Source organism: Ascaphus truei, chromosome 2 (genome assembly GCF_040206685.1).
Source record: "Ascaphus truei isolate aAscTru1 chromosome 2, aAscTru1.hap1, whole genome shotgun sequence".
In the NCBI taxonomy this organism is placed as follows: Eukaryota; Metazoa; Chordata; class Amphibia; order Anura; family Ascaphidae; genus Ascaphus; species Ascaphus truei.
Window position 1 is genome coordinate 68560862 of NC_134484.1, and position 24779 is coordinate 68585640.

The window sequence follows — 24779 nt, forward strand, 5'->3', positions numbered from 1 at the left end:
ACACCGGAAGTCCAATTTGCATTTACTGTACATGGCAGAAGAATGTTATTAATACCTTGAGACACAGAGAAAAGCAGTAAAATAGAAGTGCATGGAATACATCCAAGAGGGATGGCAGTGTTAGAAAGCCGTGTATCAAAATGAAAAAGAAAGATTCATAAAGGAATAGCCTTGGAAAAAAAGCAGAAATGCTTTCAAACAATCTGTGATGCTTGACTACTTTGTTTTGTTTAAAAAAAACTGCTTCCAAATATGAAACTTCAATAAAGAACCTTATTTATACGTTGAAGAACTGTGCCCCTTGAGCTATGATGGCTTAGCTGCATAAAACGTTGTGAAGACTGCCTCATTTACTTGAATCAGTTCTATGCAGTTAAAGGAATATACTGTATAAGTAAAGGAATGAAAAAGAAACCAGTCCACTTCACATTTGACAAACTGGCTTCCTTGGAAGTTCTAAATTGGTATAGAAAGACTTCCCTTAGGAATTATTAGTTGAAGACTACCAAGGTTGCTGAACAAAAACTGCATGCTACAATTGAACAGCACAAAGTACATGCATGACCATAAGATGCTTTGGAGGGGAAGTTATTTTGTAATTCTCTCATGCATGCTTAACTCTCTCTAGATGGAGAATGCAACGCGTTGCTCTACCAGGCAATACACAAAAATGGTCTTGTGGGCCTCAGTTTTGTGCTAAAAAAAAAGAAGACACAAAATGGCTAACTATCTTTGGTTTTGTCAAAACAAAAAAGGCCCAAACCATCACGTGGTGGTGGGAACTATTTCTGTCATGATGACAGACTATGGATTTTTCATCCAGGATTACCTTTGTATCTAAAATTACCAGCCTAAAAGCAGAGCCCTTTTAACAAGGGGCTGGCAGAAGGATATTGGTCATTTCAGAGTCCTCCTCGTCTGCTGAGGAGTGTTTGGTTCCTCTGAAAATGTCATAACATTTAATGACAGATAATATTCACCAAGCCTCACCTCTTCACCTTCAGAGGACTCTGAACCAGCAGAAATATAAAAAATCCAGTTTTAAAAACTCCAATCACATTTGAGGGTGTCTTTTTGGGTTAACAAACATGTACAAAAAAAAAATCTCAGATCTTCTTGAGAGGCTCGTTTGAGCTTGTCCAACAGTCTTCCTCAAGAAAGGGTTCAGCCCCTCCACCCCCTTATGTCGGATTACAAGCCCATGGGGACTAATCGCCTTTTCTTTCCCATCACATGTACGCTGCGGTTACGAGGTGGTGGCACTCTTATTTGCCTCTACAGCGATAGGTAAAATAAATAACATTCAGATGGCCAAAATCAGTCTATTGGGGACATATGTACTATATGTACCCCAGACAAAAACACCACACCATGTGCATCAACATTCTGAGGTATATGACTTTGCAAAACTGGACTTTAGATCTCATATTAAGAGCCTTGATATCAAAACACTGGTTACACCAGAAATTGATTGCAACATTAATGTTGATAGTTTCCACTACTACCTTTAAATCAGACCACAATGAACAACTCTTAAGAAATATACAGTTTAAAATAGCCGATGCTTCTGCCCCACCATTACTAATGCTTGACAAGTCTGAAAAGGAAGGTCAACATTATTTGCACCTTCTTCATTCTGTGTTGGCAGATTCATATCAGAGCTACAGTGTGAGTCGACCGTGTAAGGCCACATATGTTTGAAATCTAGATAGGTACCACCTTTTTCGCTTCGATTTTCTATAGAAAGTAAAATCTAGATATAGAGCCTGAAATTAGAAGGTTAATTACAGATCAAGTCGTAATGCCCATTAATAAGGAGGGCCAATCAAGGTCATCTTGAGAGTTAGTGGCGAGGAAAAGTTTGTGTAGCGCAATAATAATTACGGAAAGTCTTTTTTAAAATATCCAATAGGGTTTATATTAACCAATTCCATGTATTTTTAAACAAAATTATGTATGCTTTAGACAAACAATGAGTAATTGAGTGCAAGGCTGCGACCATGGTAAGGGAGACAGCGGGAGGCGTGCGCGTGCGGCGTGATCACAGTGCCTAAGGCAATGATCACAGCCATGGACCGCGCATGCGACAGCACAAGGGGGCATGAGGAATCAGTTCAATTTGATTCCATGGCACGACGGCCAGGTCACGTGAGCGGTTCGCCCAAAGAGGGCGAACCAGCTCAGTGACGTCATGGTCACGCCCCCCGACAAACCCCCATAACGCCTCCCCGTCGGGTCAACTCTGACCTCAAATCACTGACACTAAAAAGTGGTTGACATCACACGTACGGACACGAGCGCACAGTCACCATAGCCGCAGCCTAAGGGTGTATGCAAAAGTAAGTGAAACCCTGTTTTATCACCTAAATTAAAGGGGATAATTATAATCAGCTGTTTAAATAATTAGGTAGATCATCAGGTGTGAGTGTGGGAGGCCCCACCCTAAATGAACACAGAAACTTTCTGTGTTTGGTCTTCAACCTATGTGTGTGGAAACATTTATCACGATCAAAAGAAATCTCTGAGGACTTCAGAAAAGAAGTTATTGATGCTCATCAATTTAGAAAGGGTTACAAAACCAAGGATTTGGGGATCCACCAATCCACTGTCAGAAAAATAGAGAAAGTTCAAGACCACAGTCACTCTACCCAGGATCGGACATCCTACCAAAATCTCGCCAATAACAAACCGACAAATCATCCAGGAAGTCACAAAGAACACCTGCGTACCATCCAAGGATCTGTAGGCCACAATGAGTGTTCATGACTCACCTATCAGAAAAAGACTGAACAAGAATGGTGTTCCATGGAAGGATAGCCAGCAGGAAACCATTGCTCTCTAAAAAGAACATTGCTGCCATCTGTAGTTCACCAAATAGCACATAGAAGATCCACAAGACTTCTGCAACAATGTTCTCTGCACAGACTAATCAAAGGTAAAACTTTTTGGTCTTAATGAGAAACATTATGTTTGGTGAAAATCAAACACTGCATTAGAACAGCATCGCATGGTGCTGAGAGTGTGATGGTTTGGGGCTGCTTTGCTGCCTCAGGACTGGGATGGCTTGCCATCATTGACACAACCATGAATTCTGTATTGTATCAAAAGATTCTAAAGGAGAATGTCAAATCATCCATGAGCTGAAGCAAATGTGGGTCATCCAGCAAGGCAATGACCCTAAAGATACAAGCAGATCTACAAAAGAATGGCTGCAGAAGAAGAAATTCCGCATTTTTAAATGGCCTAGTCAAAGTTCGGACCTAAACCCCATCAAAATGTTGTGGCTGGAGCTGGAGCGACCTGTCCATGCAAGGAAGCCCTCAAATATCACTGAGTTGAAGCAGTTCTGTAAGGAGGAATGGGTGATAATTCCTCAAAACCGATGTGAGAGACTGACCAGGAATCGCTTAGTTGAAATCATTGCTTCTCAAGGTGTACTGAATCTAAAGGTTCACATAATTTTTCACACATGGATATTGAACATTGAATCATTTGTGGATAAATGTTGAAAAAGTATTATGTTTTTGTGTTTGTTAGATCAGGTTATCTTCATGTATTATTAGGATTTAGATTAAGATCTAATAACATTTTAGGTTTTAAATATGTGAAATATGTGAAAATCCCAAGTGCTTCACAAGCTTTTTGTTGCCATTGTACCTAGACGGGGTCAAATCAGGTGAGCTCACTCTTAAAATCAGTGCAATCAAGGAGCCCCAGCATTAACTCCCCATGAGTCTTTTCTGAGGAGTCGAAGCTGCACGGAATCCCCTAGTTCTGAACACTAAGCTGATTGGAGGAGGAGGAAGGGACAGGCTGAAAGACATTGCAAGACTTCAAGGCTCTTGTGAGTGGGCTGCAGATGGCGTTGCTTTGAGAGGTCTGACAGCAGCCAAAGAGTGTGTCCCGGCAGAACGTATTCAACCCCTCAAGCCTCTTGGAGATCAACTTTCACTGTATTGTTCGAAAGAACTGGAACAGTGTGAGTGAACAGAGAATGGTGTTCTTTTTTTCTTCATAAAACTTTATTGATTTGCACTATGTCCTTTCTCTCTTCTCCCATCATATGCTGCCTGGAAAGGAAGGCTGATCACTTCAGCTGATCTTTTGGGATCAAATGAGAGAATCCACCTCCAGGATATTCCACCATGGTCCCTTTTTATTTTATTCTTACCATATTTATCTAAAGTGCCATTGTATTGTCTGCACAACATTGTTTTTTATATATATTTCCAGTCTCATGCATTAATCAGATAATGACACATTAGAGGGTTTTAAGTAAATACTCCCCAATTCGTTTTTCAACATTTTTTTACATTTTAAAAGCTTGTTATGGTGTTTTGCCTTTCAAATGCACCCCATTCATTCACCAGAATCATGAAATCGATAATAAGCCACCTGCGGCTCAAGGGTACAACTTGCATCTGGACCATCTATTGTTATTAAACACAAATGATTTCAATCTAGTAAGGGAAAGAGACTACACTATCTCCATTAGTCAACCTGGCTTTCAATATAAATTGAAATAAATCTGTCTCAACACCCACCCAAGCAATTATGTTTCAAGGTTTACTTATCGACACTTGTTGAATAACTCTAGGAATTCCACAGGTCAACTTTGTGATGGTGAAGGGATACCCAGGCCAATAATAAAGGTATTATGCCCGGCTGGGTGCCCCTGAGCCATATGGGGGAATTGTGATTGTCAGCTCTTCAACCCAACCATGGCATGTAACTGCATTTGTAGTAAAGATGTATGTGTATTTTTACTGTTCCAGGAGTGCCAACCAGCCGAGATGTGCAGGGTGTGAGTTTCAGGGGTGATTTTACGGTAAAATGTTGTCAGGGTGTGTTTGCATAAAAGGGAGCCAGTGTTGCGGGTTACCCGAAACATGTACTCAGGAATCCCCCCAGATTCCTGAGGACATGAGGAACACAGACCACCGGATAAAATCCTCCCTAGAAAGCAGTTTGCAGCTCACCACCAAATCTCCCTGCTTCAGCACAGACCAGAATGGTAAGACCGGGCAGGGGAATGAATTACATTCACGGTACCCCAGTATATGCTCACAAACCCCAGAACCCAGTGTGGTGTTCAGTACATCTCTCACCAGGTTTAAGGTGGCGAGAGTTATATGTTTTTAAGTTACAGTAATGTTCATTAGGGGTAAAAATCCATTTGCATGGGAGACAGAGTGGCTACTCCGCCCTCTAAGTTTCAAAGGCAATCCAGGATATGGAGGTGTTAAGCCATTTGTTAGCTTGCTTGGTAGGGGAAGAGAACTTCAATAAGCCATCCTGGCAAGATGTCACCCTGCCCAGACTGAGCGGCACCAGGTAAGAGGGGCAAGGTCTCATATGCTAAGCGGTAAAGGGGAAAAGTTTTCACATGCCCAGAGCAGAATGAGAAGCCCCCTCTGCCAGGTTTGCAAAGTATTGGCAACTCCGTGATAGGGGCGTGCAGCCCATCAGGAAGAGAGTCATCATGCTGTAATAGATTCACATAAGAGTCATCATCCTGTAACAGATTCACCTAAGAATCATCATGCTGTAAGAGCTTCATAACATCGTAACAAAGATTCAGCTAAGCTTCAAGAGTTCGAAAGAACTAAGATTCCAAGATCCAGTACTATGGGAATAGAACAAAAGAAGCAGCTCTGGCGGAGTAAACAGCAGTGGCAAGTTGCGCTGCTGACCGAAGACTGTTTCAGGTTCTTTTCGCGAGCAACTCCCGCTCCTGGGTAATTGCTCCTAGAGACTTTGTTTTGCAACATTTCGTTTTGGAAAAAAGATATTTTGTTTTACCCCATTCCAGTAAGTGTATTTTTGTTGTTTTTGTAAACAAAGCTGTGTGTGTTCATTCTGTAAATAAATCCCAATTTATTTTATCTCTTGCTTTGCTGAATCAAAGAATCTGGGTTTATTTGGTGTTAAAAGTTCTGGTCTAATTCAGCAACAGAAGTAAAGCGCAAACCCCAAAAACTCTGTGACAAAGTGTTGGTGAATTATTACATACAGTAGAGGCAACGTTTATTCTAACATTTGCCGTAAACTAGCCGGGTTACATTCTGGGTATGTGCTGGGTATGTGCTGGGTATGTTCTGGGCTAGTTTGAGGCACGTTTAAGGCATTTCTGCATTGACTAACGACCCATAGGATTAACACAGCAGGGATCCCTGGCAGTCCCATTCAGATTGAATGGGACTGCCAGGGACCCCCGCTGTTAATCTGATAGGCCATTAATCAATGCAGAAATGCTGGGGCTAGTTTAAGGAAAGTTTAAGGCATGTATTCAGAATGTACCTGGGTGTTTCCTGGGTTTTTTGGGGAATTGCCACTGGTTTTTGTTCGAATAAGAGTTGCCTCTACTGTACCAATGTACAGAAATATGTGAGTGAATAAATAAATACAATGAGTATCACCATACAGGGCCAATGCATCTTATCTTAAGAGATGTTTCTCAACATCCCATATGTAGGCGTCGCAGGATTTTCAAAGCACAAGAAATCCCCACAATCACATGAAAAAGAAATAAATAAATGTACATGTGCAAATGTGTATAAAATTCTAAATGTGATATAGAAGTCTTTAGAGTGCCCACTCACATGGTGGTGAATTTAATCAGGCGTTTGTCAGATTCAATCTGATGTAGATCTGAATAGGTTAGTATCACTCGAACTCACCCAATCATAGAAAAGAAAAAGAGGTGGATATACAGTAGTATAATACAGTTTATATAAGTTAAAAAATGTTTGAGCAGTTAACTCAATCAACTCACATGCTCCACAGCAATAAACGACATTTTTTAAAACTCTGGGTCTGAAGTAAACAGCTGCCAGTCGGATATTGAGGGGAAGGGCATTCCAGAGGTGTGGGGCACTGAATGAGAAAGGTTTTAGGTGGGAGAGGGCTTTAGATACAAAAGGTGTAGACGGAAGACATCCTTGAGAAAAAAGCAAGACTTGGGCAGGTGTATAGCAAAAACTAGGGCTGAGATGTAAGGAGGGGCATTAGAGTGTATAGCCTTAAAAGAGGAGAGGAGAATTTTGGAAGTGATATTGGATTTGATTGGAAGCCAGGAAAGGGATTTCAGCATGAATTAAGAGAGAGCAAAGTGATTCTAGCAGCAGATTTTAGGATACATAGGGGAGACAGATTAGACAGATGAGAGGCGGGAAGGCTGGACAGTAGAAGGTTACAATAATTGAGACGGGAGAGAATTAGTGCCTGCATTAGAGTGGCAGAGGAAAGAGCATATTTTGCAATGTTACCGAGGTAAAAACAATAGGTTTTTAGCTACATTTTGAATGTGAGTGTAGAATGTGAGGGAGAAGTCAAGTGTGACCCCTATGCAGCGTGCTTGTGATACTGGGTGTATGATAGTACTGCCAACAGTAATGTAGACGGGGCAGTAGGACCAGGCTTGGGAGGAAGTATGAGGAGCTTCGTCTTGGTTGATATAGCAGAAAGACGTTCAGAGACATTGGTCTCTACAGCAGGTGTAAAGTCATGGATAGAAACGTAAATGTGTGTGTCATCAGCATAGAGGTGATCTTTAAACCCTAGAGATGTAATAAGGTCACCTAGAGAGAGTATATAAAGAGAAGAGATCCCAGGACAGAGCCCTGGGGTACACCCACAGAGAGATCCACAGAAAAGGAGCAGGTATTAGAAAATGAGACACTGAAAGTACGATGGGAGAGGTAAGAGGAAATCCAGGAACAAGCTCTGTTATGGATACCAAGAGTATGGAGAATGTGAAGTAGAAGAGAGTGGACCATAGTATCAAAGGCTGCAGAGAGTTCGAGTATGAGGAAAGTGTAATGAGCAAAGTGTAATGACATTCATCTTTTGCAGCATGGAGGTCATTAGTTATTTTGGTGAGGGCTGTTTCAGTGGAGTGAGCAGTGCGGAAGCCAGATTGTAGAGGGTCTAGGAGAGAATAAGTGGTGATAAAATTGAGCAAGCAAGAAAACGCAAGGCATTCAAGGAGTTTAAAGTCAAAAGGTAGGAGGGAGACAAGACAATAATTAGATAGACAGGTATGCTCAAGCTTGATGTTTTTGAGTAAGGGTATAACTGTTGCGTGCTTGAAAGAGGCGGGAAAGGTACCCGAGTAGAGGGAGGAGTTGAAAATGCATGTAAGAATAGGGATTAAAGTAGAAACAAGATGTTTGAGGAGATGGGAGGGAATGGGGTCAAGAGGACAGGTGGTTGAGGGAGAAGAGATCAGTAGTGACACATCCTCCTCTGTGACAGAGGAAAAGGTGTTGAGGAAGGCAGGAGGTGTGTTAGGAAGAGCTGTAAAATGTGAAGAGGATACAGAGGGGAGGTCTTGGTGAATATAATCTTTGCCTTGAAATAGTCAACAAATTCCTGAGGTGAAATAGAGAAAGAAAGACAGGTGACAGATGATGGTCTGTGTATAGAGTCAAAGACAGAGATTTTACAATATTTATCTGGTTCAGAATCCCTGTATTTCAAACATACAAAGTACATGCTTCTGAGTGGCATGCAAAATGGGCGGTATACAATTGAGATGACTACTTTATAGCCACTGTTAATATGAGCTTTTATAAATGTGGTAGAAAGTAATTATTCATTGTAAATGTAACCCACTCCTAAGGGGTTACTAGAGGGTTGCAGTGTAACGGGCCCCACCCTGTGTTGCCATGAGATTATGACATCCTAGAGAGTATTTAGAGATGGGAAAGGTTCAAGAAGGGTAGATTCCCAGAAGCCTCAGGAGAAAAGATAAAGATGTTTCTAACGTAAAAATTCAAGTCAGGACCCTTATATTTTGTTATGTTGAAGATAGGGACAGTGCCCCTAAGTTAGGATCCCAGATGAAAGCAGATGGAGTACTACAGATCTTAAAGATAGGAAAATGGTATGCCACAGAGGGCTGTCCCGGGTGTCAGCAAATTGGCTCTAAACACAGGTCCGCATTCATATTCCTCATCAGTCGGTATGGAAGTGGCAGTTCCCAAACAGGCCAACAGTCTTGTGAACAATCGCAAAGGACCCGCCTGGTTTATCCTTAGGGGCAGAGGTAACCTGGGTTAATATAGAAGATGGTACTGAAGTAATAAGGGGGGCTGGGTCCTGTAAAAGCTAGGAACTAAGTGAATACCCCTCCATTGTAGTGTTACGTGAGGGCACTAATGGAAGCAACAGAAATCCTGTATGTTTGTTAAAAAGAAGTAAAATGTCTGTAGTTTGAATGTGAACAGTCCCCATGCTTGTGAACCAGAATAAAAGACTGTTATATTACAAAAGTTCCCGGTGCCCATTATTATACATCCTTGCTACATAATCGCCCAAACGTGTGAAGCCAGCATCCTGATTCAAGATAATCCATGCCGAGTAGCCAAACATTGCACAACAATGTAAAATCCCTAGAAGCCAGGCAGGGAGGATAACATATAGATACAGTAGATAGATACAGTAGATAGATACGATAGATAGATACAGTAGATAGATACGATAGATAGATACAGTAGATAGATACGATAGATAGATACAGTAGATAGATACGATAGATAGATACAGTAGATAGATACGATAGATAGATACAGTAGATAGATACGATAGATAGATACAGTAGATAGATAGATACAGTAGATAGATAGATAGATAGATACAGAAGATAGATAGATACAGTAGATAGATAGATAGATACAGTAGATAGATAGATACAGTAGATAGATAGATAGATACAGTAGATAGATAGATAGATACAGTAGATAGATAGATAGATAGATAGATACAGTAGATAGATAGATAGATGCAGTAGATAGATAGATAGATGCAGTAGATAGATAGATAGATGCAGTAGATAGATAGATAGATGCAGTAGATAGATAAATAGATGCAGTAGATAGATAGATAGATAGATGCAGTAGATAGATAGATAGATGCAGTAGATAGATAGATAGATAAATGCAGTAGATAGATAGATAGATGCAGTAGATAGATAGATAGATGCAGTAGATAGATAGATGCAGTAGATAGATAGATAGATAGATAGATGCAGTAGATAGATAGATGCAGTAGATAGATAGATAGATGCAGTAGATAGATAGATAGATGCAGTAGATAGATAGATAGATAGATAGATAGATAGATAGATAGATAGATAGATAGATAGATAGATAGATAGATGCAGTAGATAGATAGATAGATGCAGTAGATAGATAGATAGATAGATAGATAGATAGATAGATAGATAGATAGATAGATAGATAGATAGATAGATAGATAGATGCAGTAGATAGATAGATAGATAGATAGATAGATAGATAGATAGATAGATAGATAGATAGATAGATAGATAGATACAGTAGATAGAGAGATACAGTAGATAGAGAGATACAGTAGATAGAGAGATACAGTAGATAGAGAGATACAGTAGATAGAGAGATACAGTAGATAGAGAGATACAGTAGATAGAGAGATACAGTAGATAGATAGATAATGTAGATAGATAGATACAGTAGATAGATAGATACAGCAGATAGATAGATACAGTAGATAGATAGATAGATAGATAGATAGATAGATAGATGCAGTAGATAGATAGATAGATACAGTAGATAGATAGATAGATAGATAGATAGATAGATAGATAGATAGATAGATAGATAGATAGATAGATACAGTAGATAGATAGATAGATAGATAGATAGATAGATAGATAGATAGATAGATAGATAGATACAGTAGATAGATAGATACAGTAGATAGATAGATACAGTAGATAGATAGATACAGTAGATAGATAGATACAGTAGATAGATAAATAGATAGATAGATGCAGTAGATAGATAGATGCAGTAGATAGATAGATAGATGCAGTAGATAGATAGATAGATGCAGTAGATAGATAGATAGATGCAGTAGATAGATAGATGCAGTAGATAGATAGATAGATAGATAGATAGATAGATAGATAGATAGATAGATAGATAGATGCAGTAGATAGATAGATGCAGTAGATAGATAGATAGATGCAGTAGATAGATAGATAGATGCAGTAGATAGATAGATAGATAGATAGATAGATAGATAGATAGATAGATAGATAGATAGATAGATAGATAGATAGATAGATAGATAGATGCAGTAGATAGATAGATAGATGCAGTAGATAGATAGATAGATGCAGTAGATAGATAGATACAGTAGATAGATAGATAGATAGATAGATAGATAGATAGATACAGTAGATAGATAGATAGATAGATAGATAGATAGATAGATAGATAGATAGATAGATAGATAGATAGATAGATAGATAGATAGATAGATACAGTAGATAGATAGATACAGTAGATAGAGAGATACAGTAGATAGAGAGATACAGTAGATAGAGAGATACAGTAGATAGAGAGATACCGTAGATAGAGAGATACAGTAGATAGAGAGATACAGTAGATAGAGAGATACAGTAGATAGATAGATACAGTAGATAGATACAGTAGATAGATAGATACAGCAGATAGATAGATACAGTAGATAGATAGATAGATAGATAGATACAGTAGATAGATAGATACAGTAGATAGATACAGTAGATAGATAGATACAGTAGATAGATAGATAGATAGATAGATAGATAGATAGATAGATAGATAGATAGATAGATACAGTAGATAGATAGATACGATAGATACGATAGATAGATAGATAGATACGATAGATAGATACGATAGATAGATACGATAGATAGATACGATAGATAGATACGATAGATAGATAGATAGATAGATAGATAGATATAGATACAGTAGATAGATACAGTAGATAGATACAGTAGATAGATACAGTAGATAGATACAGTAGATAGAGAGATACAGTAGATAGAGAGATACAGTAGATAGAGAGATACAGTAGATAGAGAGATACAGTAGATAGAGAGATACAGTAGATAGAGAGATACAGTAGATAGAGAGATACAGTAGATAGATAGATACAGTAGATAGATAGATACAGTAGATAGATAGATACAGTAGATAGATAGATACAGTAGATAGATAGATAGATAGATAGATAGATAGATAGATAGATAGATAGATAGATACAGTAGATAGATAGATACAGTAGATAGATAGATACAGTAGATAGATAGATACAGTAGATAGATAGATACAGTAGATAGATAGATACAGTAGATAGATAGATACAGTAGATAGATAGATACAGTAGATAGATAGATAGATACAGTAGATAGATAGATACAGTAGATAGATAGATAGATAGATAGATAGATAGATAGATAGATAGATAGATAGATAGATAGATAGATAGATAGATAGATAGATAGATAGATAGATAGATACAGTAGATAGATAGATACAGTAGATAGATAGATACAGTAGATAGATAGATAGATAGATAGATACAGTAGATAGATAGATACAGTAGATAGATAGATACAGTAGATAGATAGATACAGTAGATAGATAGATACAGTAGATAGATAGATACAGTAGATAGATAGGTACAGTAGATAGATAGATACAGTAGATAGATAGATACAGTAGATAGATACAGTAGATAGATAGATACAGTAGATAGATAGATACAGTAGATAGATAGATAGATAGATAGATAGATAGATAGATAGATAGATAGATAGATAGATAGATAGATAGATACGATAGATACGATAGATAGATAGATAGATAGATAGATAGATAGATAGATAGATAGATACAGTAGATAGATACAGTAGATAGATAGATACAGTAGATAGATAGATACAGTAGATAGATACAGTAGATAGATAGATACAGTAGATAGATAGATAGATAGATAGATAGATAGATAGATAGATAGATAGATAGATAGATAGATAGATACAGTAGATAGATACAGTAGATAGATACAGTAGATAGATAGATAGATAGATAGATAGATACAGTAGATAGATAGATATTGATACAGTAGATAGATACAGTAGATAGATACGATAGATAGATAGATACAGTAGATAGATAGATATCACTGTATTATGTCAACAAGTTTCAGATACACTGCGGTAGGTTCATGTTCATTAAACAGGAAATATGAGTTTTCTTTTCGTAGCTCGTAAATGTACAGTATTAAACTGTTACTAACAGTTACTGTTTGATAATCTAATCTGAAACACTGAGATTACTATAAAATTTGAGTTCAAAGTATGGTTTAAAGTATGCGTTGAAAATGTCCTCCTGCTGAAACGCACATGCCTTTGAATCCACTTTACGCTCCTCTCCTCCCTCTCCTCTCTCATTTCTGCTCCAGGCCTTGACAACCTGGTCAGGAACTAAAACTCTGCCTTATCCTCCTCTCTTGATCTACATGCCCCGCTTTCTCTCTGTCGTCCTCGCCCTTCTAACCCCAGACCCTGGCTAAATTCCCACACGCGCATGCTGCGTTTCTCCACTCGTTCCTCTGAACACCTCTGGAGGAAATCTCATACTCTCGCTGACTTCCTTCACTACAAATTTATGCTGTCCTGTTTCAATTCTGCCCTCTCTCAGGCTAAACAAATTTACTTTTCTTCACTAATCAACATGCACAAGTCTAACCCACGCCGACTCCTCTCTGTTTTGACTCTCTACTCGGACCGCCCTCGGCTGCCTCCTCTTCTTCTGCCATCTCACCTTAGGACTTTGTCGACTATTTTAAGGAAAAGGTGGAATCCATACGTCAGAACATCTCCTCTGTTTCCTCCTCCGTCCTACACCGCTTCCTAACTCTCCTCCTGCCTTCCTTGACACTTTTTCCGCTGTCTCTGAGGAGGATGTGTCACTGCTGACCTCCTCTTCTCCCTCTACCTCCTGCCCCCATTCCCTCCCATCTCCTAAATCCCATTGATCCTACTATAATCCCTACGCTAACACAGATTTTCTAACTCTTCCCTCTACTCTAGTACCTTTCCCTCCTCCTTCAAACATGCAACAGTTATTCCAATACTCAAAAACAGCACGCTTGACCCTACCTGTCTTTCTAACTATCGATCTGTCTCCCTCCTGCCTTTTGCCCTTCCCCTCAATACCCGACTAGCACCATCTCTATCTACCTTTAAGACAAACCTTAATACACACTTGCTTAAAGAAGCAAATGAGTAGCAACGTGGCTACTACTATGCACAATATATAAAGCCTGGACCCTGTAGATGCACTTACCAGAATGCCCTCCTACTGTCTCTGTACGTTCTTCCTATCAATTAGATTGTAAGCTCTTCGGAGCAGGGACTCCTCTTCCACAATGTTACTTTTATGTCTGAAGCACTTATTCCAATGACCTGTTATTTGTATTATTTGTTGTTTATATGATTGTCACGTGTATTACTACTGTGAAGCGCTATGTACATTAATGGCACTATATAAATAAAGACATACATACATACATACATACAAGAGAATGCCACTGTCTGATTGCATAATCAATAATGCATCAACCTGCATTGGTCTTCTTAGAAACCATCAGGAGACATTTTATGTTAGCGGTTTGGACCACAATTGTTGCTCTCTCAAGCACTTTATAACAGGCTTATCTTCTTCGCTAGACACCATTTTGTAACTATTGTATGCACTTGATGAGATCGTCATGCCATCACCAATACCAAAGAATATCTACTAGATCATCAAATAATTCTTAAATGTAAAAATCTTCTTTGACAGATCTATAAATTGCACCAAATTTTTGTTGGGGTTTCTCTGCAAGATAAAAAATCAAAGGGGCCCTGTTTTTGGTGAACAGTGTGTGTGTGTGTGTGTGTGTGTGTGTGTGTGTACGTTTAATCACAGGTGTAGGAGTATTAAATACATTATTAAATGTTTAATGTTGCAGTCCCTCCATTTTATGGTCACCGTTTGACATAAAAATAATACAAATCACAAGTTAGAAAAGATTTTCTTCACAATATTACTGGATTTGTAGCACTTTAGCAATGATATTTGTCAAGATGTTTACTCTATGCGTGAGTGACAATATTCATGTATATGTAGCCTAGTGCCCCTGGCTATAGCCTTTCCACTGGCCTCAACACTATAAGTCCTGATAGGAACAGGCAGTGTTGGGGTTAAACTCCTGCACAGGGCCTAGCTTGCAGTTGCAGCCTGGATACACTGGCGACACACTTTATTCGAGCTCGGCTAGTCCCACGAATTCGGGTATACCCGGGTGTATTGAGGTTTGTGACTGTTTTCTGCCCGAGTGCATTGAGGTATTTTCCAGGCAGGGATTGAAGCATTTTATTCCCGCTGGCTGCAATACTGCACAGTATATATATATATATATATATACTGCATTACAATTCATGAATTTATGCCATCTGGTAGACACGCGAAGCATTGCAGCCTATTAAATCCTAATCATTATCATTTAACAGATCAGCCGCCCGTCAGCCAGGCATGAACCCAGGCTGGGAAGGCAAACGCAACGGGGCTTGTCAGAGGTGAGGAGCGGCACATTCCAGGTATCTGCCAGGTACATACTGGGTATTTGCTCGAATAAAGTGTGTCGGTGCAGTAGCTATAATGTTATCATATCCAGGGGCAGGACTACTGGCAGTTTGGAGTGTCATACCTGGGGAGAGTACTGGCTGGATCACATGCAGATGGTGTGATGCCTGTCAGTACCTGGACCTGCCCTGTTATGGGGCAGGGTTACAAGCCCCTCCCCTGGGTATAAAAGCTGGCACTCCACCTAATTGTGTTTGTCCTTCCCTCCCTCAGTGGAGTGGGAGTTGATTCCCCTTGCCACATCACTGGGTAAGGGAGCTAAGGGGGGCCTCTTGGGGCCTCAAGCCCCTTGGGTTTGCTCCAGGGACAGTGGAGAAGGATTGCTGAGTACCATTAATAAAGACCCAGCTGTACATTTGACGGTGTGAGCCTGTTACTGCGGAAGTATGTGCCTGTGGGGATCTATCCTGTCTCAGCCATGACCCTCATAGGATGGAGGCGCTGCACCAGGAGAAAACTTGCCCTGTTGCTGCTCCCAATTACATCATGCTGAGTCCTCAGACCTCCTGGAAGATCACAGGTGAGCTAAACAGCAGCAGAGCACACCCGATAGCTAAAAAAATCTCCATTAGGGGGGAGGGAATAGGTGTTACATATATTATAGTCTTATTTTGTACTGACCATGTACGCAGCGCTGTACATAGAATCTTGCAGGCTGATTACCTGCAGCATAGATTTTATAATCTAATTTGGTGCCTGAGGCACAGGAAAATCCAGTGACTCGTCCCAGGTCACAAGGAGAGCCGACAGTGGGATTCAAACCATGTTTTCCCACTTCAAAGGCAATGCCATTACCAGTGAACTCCTGCTCCAGATGACACTTTAGCGTCTCTGCCCATTTGAAAAAACTAGGAGCCATTCTTCTCCTACAAGTTTAAAAAATGTCAGTCTAGAGAGTTATATATTTTTGCAGAAGGACCTCTGCTTGTTGTGCCCATGGAGTCTATATCACAATTATTACAGTTCCCGGTGCATTTGAAACCCAATTAACTCTGAACCTGGGGATCATATACCGTAACCCTCACAAATTCCACTTTGTAACTGCTGCGAAATTATTGCAATTTTGTATAACATTATTTTGTATATTCGGTCAAAATTGTTGGAAAATGTTGGTGAGATCCTAAAAATAGCTCACATTCAGTGTATCTGCTTGACTGAGTAATTGACAGAGTGAAACAAGAAATCAGAACACTGCAGGTACAACTTGTACTTCTGCTGAAAAGATCCTGGAAATATCAACCTGTGCACACACAGAAACTTAAAAAATTGTCCTTGTAAGGGCATATAGTAATATTGTGGAGAAAAGGGGGTTGCAGCAGGATAATGAAAGACCGAACATCAAAATGAGCAAGACAAATGCAAAAAGGCTTATTCCTTTAAAGCAGGGGTGTGCAAACCTTTCCCCGTGCGCACCCTTAATTGCTCTCCTCGGCGCCTCACACTCCCCCCCCCCTCGCTTGACCCCAGTATCAAATGACACGCGGGGTCATGTGACGTCGCGTTGCCATGGTAAAATGATGTCATGTGACCTTGCGGCGTCATTTGATGCCGGGTTACCAGGACGATGCGTCGCTGCAAGGTGAGGTAAGTGTATTATAGAGGCTTTGCACGGTCCCCCTGCATTTAATTTAAATGTCTGGGGGGAGAGCGTGGTACATCTATAACTGCCCCCCCCCCCCCAGAAAATCTAGCATCCCCCAGTTTGCGCACCGCTGCATTAAAGCATAAGAATACTAAATGAAAATAGGCAAATAAATTCATTTTTCAGGTGAGAACTGCTTCTTTACTTACCTATAACGCAGTCAAAACAGACAGGTAGTTTGAGATGTTTGATGCCACTCAAAATAAATACTGGTAGTCTTTGCAGGTAACATTTTGGCCCTTATTTAAAAGTGCTATGCTATATTTGTGAGCACATTCACTTGAACGGGTAGTCTTAAAGGAGCAGCCGAAGCAATGTTTTTTTGAGTTTTTTTTGTTTGTTTTTTTCGGAAAGGTTTCAAGCAGGGGCTATCTGGAGTGGAACCGTTTTAATTTCAGCTCCGGGCATTCCCTGCTTCTCCCGATAATTACCTCGGTAGGGGGTGCCTGTAGCAGCTCCAGCTGTGTAGGTAGGCGGGGTATCCAAATTGTGGCTTTAAATGTGCCGCGTCACACAGGCCAATAAGTAACTGACATCATCCTGCGTGACTTTTAAAGTGCAGAGAGATACCGGCACCCCCGACGGAGGTAAAGTGTCTTAGGAAGCAAGGGGTCACTGGTGCTGAAATCAACCCGGTTCCAGTCTGGGCGCTTGGACTGCTGCTATTCTGCCTAGTACCACCTGGAAGACTGTCACAAGTCCTAAACAGTCACCTTGTTAACAAGGTGCCAACAGGAAATAAAGGAATCAAAATAGCAATGGCATCCACACAGTAGATGGATAACTTCATTGCAGTGGCTTGTACAACTAAGAATAAAGGCAGGGACTTGTCCAGTGCACAAGACACCGGCTTCTGGGCACATCTTAATTTAGTGCTCTGGGTCCTGATTGTATCACAGGTGGTCCCAATGTTTCCAATTACCCTAATTGGACCAGATTAGCTTTGACCTAAACCAGAGGGAATTTTCGACGTAAGATGGTGCAATAACTGGCCTACAGCTACTGTATATGGATCAAGTAGTACCAGTTAATACAGTACACCTAGGTCACAGATCCCCAAGATCTTATTGGTTACACAGGCATCCACCATTACCTTCAGGCTTCAAGAGGGTGCTTGGGTCACCTCCCACACTTTATAGGTTCTATGTTGCCCATCAATTCTATTTACTTTGCAATCAGGGTTGTCACCTTCTATTGAAGGATAACCCGTAGAATTTTTGCAATAAATATTTTTACATTTATTTATCTTATTTATATATTTATTTCTCTAACCGGCGGCAGCAGGGGGAGACGCCGACGCAAGATTTTTCGGGTAAAGCCGTAGCCCGGAGATACGTGGCCAAAACCCGTAGTCTCTGGGTCAAACCGAGAGTCATGGCAACCCTGTTTGCAATCCATGTGGCCTGTGTTTTATAGCAATTCTAAAATGATAAACTAGTCAGCTGTGGATCTAATTTATAGATTGTAGGTACAACTCATTTCACAGTACTTTATAAATACATGAAACCATGACATTGCTTTTTAGAAAATATGCAGTTTCCATTTCCATTACAGTACAAAGACACAATCGATGCTCTCTCTATTAAATTGCAATGGGAATGCAAGTTTGTTGAGCAAAAGACAATTTGTTAGTTTCAGCAGTTTCTTTTCGTTTTGTTTATTATGAGCCGTTATTTTGTTTATAATTGATCACAAACCTGTTCAGGGTACTTGCTGCCAACAATCTCTGCCACTGTATTATATGAATCGGAGTCTGGAAGGGTTGACGCTCCCATTTTCAGATTAATAACAATCTTGTTTCCGCGTGATGCTATTCGAGCCAACATTTCTGCATCTTCCACCGTAATGCAGGCAGTGGGGATCTTGGGAACACCATGCTGGTAATCTTGCCATCCTGTGTGAGGGCTGCAAAAAAATATAGTACAAGCATATTCACAAGACTGTTAAGAAAGGAAGGTAAATTCTGCTGGAGAATATGTTGAAGTAACATGCTAAAAATATGATATCTATGTATCTGTTGTCTAAATGTAACATAAGTTGAACTCGATGGACATACAGTATGTCTTTCTTCAACCTCCTCTACTATGCAACTATGTTAAAGGAGCATTTCCTCTTGCCCGATTTCTTATTTAATTTTTTGTTTGTGTAACACCCTTTTCCTACCCCTAAGGGAAATAGTCTATAATTAGTGTTACTGGTGCTACCTGTTAGAAGGCCTAAGCCTCCGCTCCTGGGGAGCCTGGGGTGAGTAGGTGCAATGCCTCCACCCATGAGGATCCCAGCGTAGGATGGATGGCTCCTCATGGGAACCTGTATACATATATTGTATACCCCCAAATAATCACGATCCCAATAGTGCAATACCTCTTTACTGTAGTCCCACAGTAGACACAATAATAACAGTAACACAACACAGCAATAACAATAATGGCAATACAGAAACAATAACAACACCGGGGGTACATATCCCCAACGGTACTGACGGTGCCCTGGGCACATAGAACCCGGATCCTGCAGAGCAACCCCTGTCCCAAGTGTACGTATAAGGGCAACGCTACCCTTCCCCTTGTTGAGGTGGTGCATGTCTACCTTCCTGGTACTGGTCTGTAACCAGGGAATGCTTCCAGGAGTAAAGGTAATGGTCAGATCCCACGCTGCGGGGTCTTCGACAAAAGCCCCTCACACCTCACATCTGGTACGCCACGCGGTGATACCTCCCGCCGGGGAAACTCAGGCCCTACAAACCCCACTAACTACTATTGCCTTTCCTTGGCATTGTACAGTAACAGTGCTGACTGTTCTTGTGAGTAAAAAAACGGAGTACTATGTCCCACTTAAAGCAGTACAGTATCTTACATATTTATATGCTTGATTGCCTTCCACCCTAAACAGAACTAGAAAAGTTGGCATTCTAAGACCAGCAAGTACACTTCAAACTACACTATGCCACTTCCACGGCAGTGGATATTCACAGTTGAGTGCAAATAGCCGCATGGCTATTCACAGTTGAGTGCAAATAGCCGCACTCAGTAGAAAATAAAATGGAAAAAAATAAACATCCCAGCCAGGAATTGAACCCTGGTCCACTATGCTAGGCCCTGGCCACTTCCACAAGCCATTTTTCCATTCAGTCAGGCAAGAATTGGCTTCACTGTTAATGTCAACTCCTGGCCTTGTCTCCAGAGAGTAACATCATCACACTTTGCAAAGTTATGCCACTGATCCATTAAAACTACTTTCTGACCATTGCTCTTGGATGCATTTTATAAATATATATATATATTTTTTTAAATTTCCATAGTGTATGCTAATTTGTTATAACTATGCTATTTTTTATAACATGTTTTTTTTTTCCCTGTACAGATCAAGCTTATTGCATATGGCGTTAGTATTCATCACTGCTACTGCTCTTGGGTGGCAGTGTGGAAATACATGGGGAGATCTCATGACACTTGGGTTGTGGTCTTGCTAAAAAAAAGGGACAGCTCAGTGGCACCAGAGAGCATGGCTGTTCTAAAAGGACAGGGTCAGTAATGTCAGGGGGTAACCCCTATGATTTCAGATGGCTAGTCGAGGCAGAGTGGTTACACAGGTAAAAGCCGAAACCAGACAATATAGGATGGCGGGCCCACTGCTAAAAAAAAAGAATGAATGGGAAACACTGGGCATTAACTATAGGCAAAATAAATTATTATAGATCATACATAACAACTAAATCTAACCACTGAACAGTCCCTCAAAATATAATTTTTTGCCCACACAAACTAATGTCAGCTTACGCCCAACATGAAAATATTTTGCACATACAGTATAGATATACTGGTTTGCAGAAAAATTCTGTGTGTAGCACGTTTCAATTGCACACAAGTTCTTATGGGTTATTATAGGCTAAAGCTTTCGAACATTTAGAAATTAAGCTTACTGATTTGTTTAGACTCTGGGAATTAATGGCCTAGGAATGCCCAGAACTTTGAACAACGGCTGCAAATATTAAGATTATAAATAAAACCTATTTAAAACAGTATAATATTAATAATCCCTTCAGAACATTAATGCTCTTACCAAGTTAACTGATTTTGACTTACCCAGTCAGGACATTAATAGCAAAGTAAGTTATGCCTCGTTCTTTTGGGGATTATTTAAAAAAAACAAAACAGAAAATAATTTTGAAAAGATTGATGAAAGCATTCATGTAAGAATGTATGAATGAGCACAAAGGGGTCGAGTTATTGTTGTTTAGGCAGCGCAGAAATAGCGTTAGCACTGCATTTGCGTTAATTCCGTTTGTATGACTTGATTTAGTGTTAGACCTCTGAAGGTGATGATGTAGGAACATATTCGATCCATCAAGAATAAAGACTGAATACTCGCAGTGTCTACACATTTCATGAATTACCACTTAAGTGACATTTCTCAGTTTAAATATGTAGGTATTGAATGTGTACCGATTCCAGTACGTAGAGGGGATTGTCTTAGGCTACGATTATACCAGCTCCGACTGGCCGTGCACGCGATCCAGTGACGTCATGAATGCGATCCGGCAAAGTGGCATGTGAACTGCATGCAGGAGGCAGCTGGAGGAGACAGGGAGGCGTGGCGGAGGCGTTACCGTGAGCGGTTCGCCCTCATTGGCTGAACCGGTGACGTGGCCGTCGCCTGCTAAGAACAAAATCCCATGTCTGTTCACAGTGCTATTCATATGCTTCTTTAAGCAAGGGTGTCTTAAGGTGGGTCTTAAAGGTGGATAGAGAGGGTGTTAGTTGGGTATTGAGGGGAACGGCATTCCAGAGGTGCGGGGCAGTAAGTGAGAAAGGTTTAAGGCAGGAGAGGGCTTTAAATACAAAGGAGGTAGAAAGAAGATCCTTGAGAGGAACGCAAGAGTCGGGATGGTGCATAGCGAGAAATTAGGGCTGAGATGTAAGGAAGGGCAGAAGAGTGTAAAGCTTTAAAAGTGAGGAGGAGAATTGAGTGTGTGATACGGGATTTGATCGGAAGCCAGAGAGGGATTTCAGGAGGGGAGACGCGGAGACAGATTTAGGAAAGAGTAGAGTGATTCTGGCAGCAGCGTTTAGGAAAGATTGTAGGAGAGACAGGTGAGAGGCAGGAAGGCCGGACAGCAGGAGGTTGCAGTAATCAAGACGGGAGAGAATGAGGGCCTGAGTCAGAGTTTTAGCAGTCGTGCAACAGAGAAACGGGCGTATCTTTGTTTTTGTAGAGGAAAAAGTGACAGGTTTTAGAAACGTTCTGAATGTGAGAGGAGAATGTGAGAGATGAGTGGAGTGTGACCCCTAAGCAGCGTGCTTGGGCTACTGGGTGCATGATCGTACTTCCAACAGTAATGTGTAAGGCGCTAGTAGGGCCAGGTTTGGGAGGAAGTATGAGGAGATCATGAGGAGATCATTCTTCCTGTTATTACACAGGTTATTAAGAATTTATATTAGCGTTAGGGACCCCTGATATGTGGTCTGCCTTGGCGGTGGCTCAGGGGCTTACAACAATTTTGGCCAAAAATGTCAAACTAAAAGACCATTTTACTTATTAGATATTTATACATATATATTTAGGCACTGTACCGTGTATGAGTCTCACTGGATGTGCTAAAAACTGAGCTTTGTCTGTGTTTTATGTTCTGTCTCTGGTTTTAAAATATATATTGCCATGCTCAGTAGCACTCCTCTGTGACACTCATATGCTTATATATATGTTGTGGTCATTTTGGGGGTTCAATAGGAGCTTGTTAGGTGTCCAGTATGTTTTACAATTCTTGTCCAGCTAGTCATGGCTGATTGGAGGGTGGCAACCTCCTTCCTAATTTAAGCTCACCCCCTCCCACATTTAAATGGTTATGGGCTCACTCCATAGCATCTTCCACTCAGGGGAACTTGCCTGCTTGCAGTTTGGCTGTGACATCTCTAATACAGAGTGCTTTTCCTGGTAATGTACAGGTTAATAAAAGCTTCAGTCAGACTCAGAACTTTGCAACTAATATTGACAGATTTACTATAAATCATTCTTCCTGTTATTACACAGGTTATTAAGAATTTATATTAGCGTTAGGGACCCCTGATATGTGGTCTGCCTTGGCGGTGGCTCAGGGGCTTACAACAATTTTGGCCAAAAATGTCAAACTAAAAGACCATTTTACTTATTAGATATTTATACATATATATTTAGGCACTGTACCGTGTATGAGTCTCACTGGATGTGCTAAAAACTGAGCTTTGTCTGTGTTTTATGTTCTGTCTCTGGTTTTAAAATAAGAGATCTGTTTTTGCCATGTTGAGTTTAAGGTGGCGGAGGGCCAACCAGGATGATATAGCAGAGATACATTCAGAAACTTTGGTTTGTACAGCAGGTGTAAGGTCGGGTGTTGAAAAGTTAATTTGTGTGTCGTCAGCATAGAGGTGATATTTAAACCAAAGAGATGTTATTAGGTCCCCTAGAGAGAGTTTGTACAGAGAAAAGAGAAGAGGTCCCAGGACAGAGCCCTGGGGTACCCCCACAGAGAGATCAATAGAGGAGGAGTTAGCAGACGAGACACTGAAAGTACGATGGGAGAGGTAAGAGGAGATCCAGGATAGAGCGTTGTTATGAACAGTGTTCGACAAACCTATACATTTGCTCGCCCCGGGCGAGTGGATTTAACCCCCCGGGCGAGAAAATATTGGCCCAAGCAGCACACGTTTGGTACTAGGTGGCGAGTAGATGTTTTTGTGTGGCGAGTAGATTTTTTGGTGATTTGTCAACCACTGGTTATGAATACCAAGAGTATGGAGAATGTGAAGGAGAAAAGGGTGGTCCACAGTGTCAAATGCGGCAGAGAGGTCGAGTAATATGAGCAGAGTGTAATGACCTATGTTTTTGGCAGCATGGAGGTCACCCGTTATTTTAGTGAGGGCGGTTTCCGTGGAGTGAGCAGTACGGAAGCCAGATTGTAGAGGGTCTAGGAGAGAATATGTGTTGAGAAAATGGAGCAAGCGAGAGAATACAAGACGTTAAAGGAGTTTGGAGGCAAAAGGCAGAAGGGAGACAGGTCGATACTTAGAAAGACAGGTAGGGTCAAACTTGCTGTTTTTGAGTAATGGTATAACTGTTGCATGTTTGAAGGAGGATGGAAATGTACCAGAGTAGAGGGAGGAGTTAAAAATGTTTGTGAGGGTAGGGATATATTAATATAACAATATTAAGTTGTTTAAACATCATTGACCTTTGCTTAGTAGATGCTCATATTAAAGGTCATATTTTAATATTTTTATATCTCAATTAATATATGCCATTTTCATTAGCATATGGCATGTTTCATAAATATGCATGTGTAGAGCAACATTTCTCCAACTGATGGATTGTATTCCTATATACAATTATCTGTGATGACCACACACAAATACTTTGGATGGTACCTTGTTAGTTATGAACTCCATATTTATAGTATCAATTACTTTGGATGTTGTTTTGTTAACTACAGTATTATGAAAGTATTCTGTCTTGCTCAAAGCAGGCTGCCGGATGCCAATCCCTTTGAATGTTAAATTTTGTCAAGTGCTACATTTCCTTAGTAGTTACATTATCAAGTCAAGAGCACTGAGGATTTCGGTGATATGCAGTTACATTCTTGCCCTCATTTA

The 24779-nt window shown here is 40.4% G+C and overlaps 1 protein-coding gene across 2 annotated transcripts in view; it reads right to left on the reverse strand.

The window, feature by feature from the left end:
• Nucleotides 1-18797: 18797 nt before the first annotated feature.
• Nucleotides 18798-24779, reverse strand: part of CPQ (carboxypeptidase Q) — a 219985-nt gene continuing 214003 nt past the window's right edge. For both annotated transcript variants that reach the window (XM_075582671.1, XM_075582672.1), the window contains exon 4: nt 18798-19059. In XM_075582671.1, coding sequence (XP_075438786.1) covers nt 18834-19059 — 226 coding nt within the window. In that variant the 3' untranslated portion in view covers nt 18798-18833. The remainder of the gene's footprint in view (nt 19060-24779) is intronic.